The sequence below is a fragment of the Mus caroli genome, chromosome 17, assembly GCF_900094665.2.
Source record: "Mus caroli chromosome 17, CAROLI_EIJ_v1.1, whole genome shotgun sequence".
Lineage (NCBI taxonomy): Eukaryota > Metazoa > Chordata > Mammalia > Rodentia > Muridae > Mus > Mus caroli.
The window spans coordinates 52,700,510-52,703,942 of record NC_034586.1 but is presented as its reverse complement, the minus strand read 5'-3'; the positions used below and the strand labels follow the sequence as shown (position 1 = coordinate 52,703,942).

General features: G+C 54.8%; 1 protein-coding gene across 2 annotated transcripts in view; it reads left to right on the top strand.

Annotated features, from left to right (window-relative positions):
* Positions 1–447: 447 nt before the first annotated feature.
* Plin5 (perilipin 5) overlaps positions 448–3,433 on the top strand; it is a 6,232-nt gene continuing 3,246 nt past the window's right edge. Inside the window, exons 1-6 of one of the 2 annotated variants that reach the window (XM_021149338.1) lie at positions 448–511; positions 816–929; positions 1,124–1,184; positions 1,584–1,779; positions 2,406–2,488; positions 2,771–2,951. In XM_021149338.1, the coding sequence (XP_021004997.1) occupies positions 886–929; positions 1,124–1,184; positions 1,584–1,779; positions 2,406–2,488; positions 2,771–2,951 (565 nt within the window). In that variant the 5' untranslated portion in view covers positions 448–511; positions 816–885. Of the gene's footprint in view, positions 512–714; positions 930–1,123; positions 1,185–1,583; positions 1,780–2,405; positions 2,489–2,770; positions 2,952–3,433 lie in introns of those variants that run through there. The other variant, XM_029471041.1, reaches the window with a different exon arrangement.

The window sequence follows — 3,433 nt, the reverse complement described above, 5'->3', positions numbered from 1 at the left end:
GAAGAAGAAGAAGAAGAAGAAGAAGAAGAAGAAGAAGAAGAAGAAGAAGAAGAAGAAGAAGAAGAAGAAGAAGAAGAAGAAGAAGAAGAAGAAGAAAAGTCCTCAGTTTCCGGGCGAATTTCTGAGTTTGAGGCCAGCCTGTTCGGTCTACAGAGTGAGTTCCAGGACAGCCAGAGCTATACAGAGAAACCCTGTCTCGAAAAAACTAACCAACCAACCAACCAAACAAACAAACCACCACCACCACCACCAACAACAACAACAACAAAAAGAAAGTCCTCAGTCCTAGTCTGAGGTCAGCCATGGTGACTGGACCAGGATTCAGCGTCCCTGAGTCGCTATGGCAACCATGGCGCCTGTGGGGGGCGGGGAAGCTCCAGACCCACCCCCAGCGGCGCCTCATTGGTCCGCGTGCGGAGGCCCCACCCAGACCTGCTATAAGGACGGCGGGCTGACTCAGGTGGGAGCGCCGGGGGGTCTGATACCCGCGGGGTCTGAGCTCTGCTCCAAGGTGAGGGCGCTGACGAGGGTAGAGGGTGGGGGAGGGATGGCCCTAACCCAAACTCGGCAGGGTGGAAGTGGCGGGGGTGAATGCGCGGAGCCACAGGCACAGCAGGTGGCAGGACCCTTGGCCCAGTGGGCCCGGGCCCAGGACCCAGTTGGGCGGGGCCCAGGCGCAGAGGACAGTGGGACGGCCATGGTGGGGATACGTAGGGCGTGAGCCCTGAGGTCAGCGTCCCTGTCACCGTGGACAGCTGAGGGTGACCTCGGAGCTCCACGTGCAATCTTTGCCTCAACTTTCCTGCCCGTCAAAGGGATCTGATTCTCTGACCGCTGCCCCACCTCTGCAACGGGGGCTGGTGTGAGGGTCTGTCCCCACTGGAAATGGACCAGAGAGGTGAAGACACCACCCTAGCGCCACACAGCAGGTAATGATGACATTTGAACTCATCCTCGTCTCACCAGGGCCCACGCCTGTCCTCCCACAAAGTCATAGAATTTTCATTGTATACCTTCCATGTGTTGGGCCTTGTGCATGCCCTGCAGATGGACCCCAGAATACTCCACAGGGCTGACTCTCAGGGGCTCCCTCCCTTTCTGTGTCTTACCTCCCCCCCCCCAGAATGTCCGGTGATCAGACAGCTCAGGACCCTGGATCCAGCCTGGGGGAACTGGACCAGCAGGTAAAGAAGGACGACAGGGGGCTGGGGGGGGGGCAGGGTCTGAGGAAGGTTCGTGGCTGGGTCCCTGCCAGACCAAGGTCTAGTCCCTTCTCATAGCTCCAGGTGACTAGTGTCACCTATTGTAGTCACTAGAGTGATAGCACCAAACTTAGGGTACAATTACACCTGTGGGGAAAGTAAGGCCCCAAGCAGTCAGGTCTTTCTCCAGACCTGTGTGCAGGTCACCCAACCAGACCCCCTCCCTGCCGTGGCCTCATCTGTAGGTCCAGATGTTGCCCTGTTGCCGTGTGTGTGCTGCATGCTGCAGCCTTTGGTAGGTGACCTGCTTTGTTTCCCCCAGCCTAGCCCAATGAAGGGAATTGGGGTATGGCTGTGCCCTGATGTAACTGTTTTCTGCAGAATGTGGTGAATCGAGTGGTGGCTTTGCCCCTGGTCAAGGCCACGTGCACTGCCGTGTCCAGTGCTTACAACTCAGCCAAGGACAGGCACCCGCTGCTGGGATCCGCCTGCCGCCTTGCTGAGCACTGTGTGTGTAGTGTGACTACTTGTGCCCTGGACCACGCACAGCCACTGCTGGAGCACCTGCAGCCCCAGTGTGAGTCTAAGTACCTACCCTAGTCCCCACCACCTTGGTCTGTAGTCTGTCTCTGCCATCTTCAGAACCAGGTGTCCCTCCCAGGCTCATTCACAGATGCTTCCCCACCCCTCTCTTTTTTAAAAATTTCTGAGTTAGGGTTTTGCTCTGTAGCCCAGATTGGCCTGAAATGCTCAGCAATCCTCCTGCCTTAGCCTTCTCAGTGCTGGGATGATGCACCACCACACTCGGTTTATGCTGTGCTGAGATCAACTCCACATGTAATGAGTCCAAATCCCTTCTTGGGTCCTCTCTAGGTCCCTAATTCTGTCCACCCCCCTGCCCTTTCCAACCTTCGGGGGTCATCCTTGTCTCCTAAGGTCAGGTCACTGGTTCAGAGTTCCCACCTAACTTGACAAGAAACCCTTGGCTGACTGTGTGACTGAAGAAGAGTTCCCTGTGGGCTTCCAACTTTTCTGTTGTTCCCAAGACTCTGAGTCCGGTTGAGCTGAGAGACCCAGCAGAGGATGGGAGAAACTGGGCTCAATTGCTAGAATGCCACAGGTCCCCTGTGGTTTCACCTTCTCTGTCATGTCCCTCCTGTCAGAAAGTTTCACACCTGCCCATCGCTCTCCCTCTCTCTTCAGTGGCCACAGTGAATGATCTTGCCTGCAGGGGACTAGACAAATTGGAAGAGAAGCTGCCCTTCCTGCAGCAGCCATCAGACATGGTACTAGAGATGACCAGGCCTTTGGGGCACCCCTTAGGGTGAAGAGTGAGGGAGAGTGAGAACTTGGAGGGAATCGGGCATATATGATGTACAGAGTAGGTTGGGCATTGGCTCTGGCTGCCCGGAGTGGGAGGGCTTTAGGGCTGTCTATTTAATGGAGGGAAACTGAGACACAGAACTAAGAAAAGGTCCAGAGATCTTTGAGATCTCTGCTCAAGGACTGTTAGGGGTAAACAGAGTCACTAGCCCACAGCATCCAGAGTGACCCCATTTTTCCTGCAGGTGGTGACGTCAGCCAAGGATACAGTGGCCAAAAGTGTCACAGGCATGGTGGACCTGGCCCAAAGGGGCCGGCGTTGGAGTGGGGAGCTGAGGCGCTCCATGAGTCAAGCCATGGACATGGTGCTGGGCAAGTCGGAGAAGCTGGTGGACCGCTTCCTGCCCATGACTGAAGCTGAGCTAGGTACTGATCAGAGAGGTTTGGGGCTTGCCCAAGGCTGCACAGTATAGTACAGCCCATCCCAGCCCAGAGAAACCTGGAACTCAAACCCAGGTTGGATTTCTCCCTCCACTATGCACCCCAGAAAGTCAGACACTCTCAACCCCAAAGACGCATGGGACTTTTGCATATGATGAACCAGTCTCAAACGGGTGGCCCTGAGAACTGTTTTATTAGGCTTGGGGGTGTGTCTATTCATTTCCTGTAATTATATTGTTTTGAGACAGAGTTTCCCTCTGTAGGCCAGGCTGGCCTCAAACTCATGGCCATCCTCCTATCTCAGCTTCCTGTGTGCTGAAATGATAGGTGTGCACCATTGGGCCTTGCTATGATCTAATTTTTTTTTTTTTTTTTTTTTTGGTTTTATGAGACAGGGTTTCTCTGTATAGCCCTGGCTGTCCTGGAGCTCACTTTGTAGACCAGGCTGGCCTCGAACTCAGAAATCC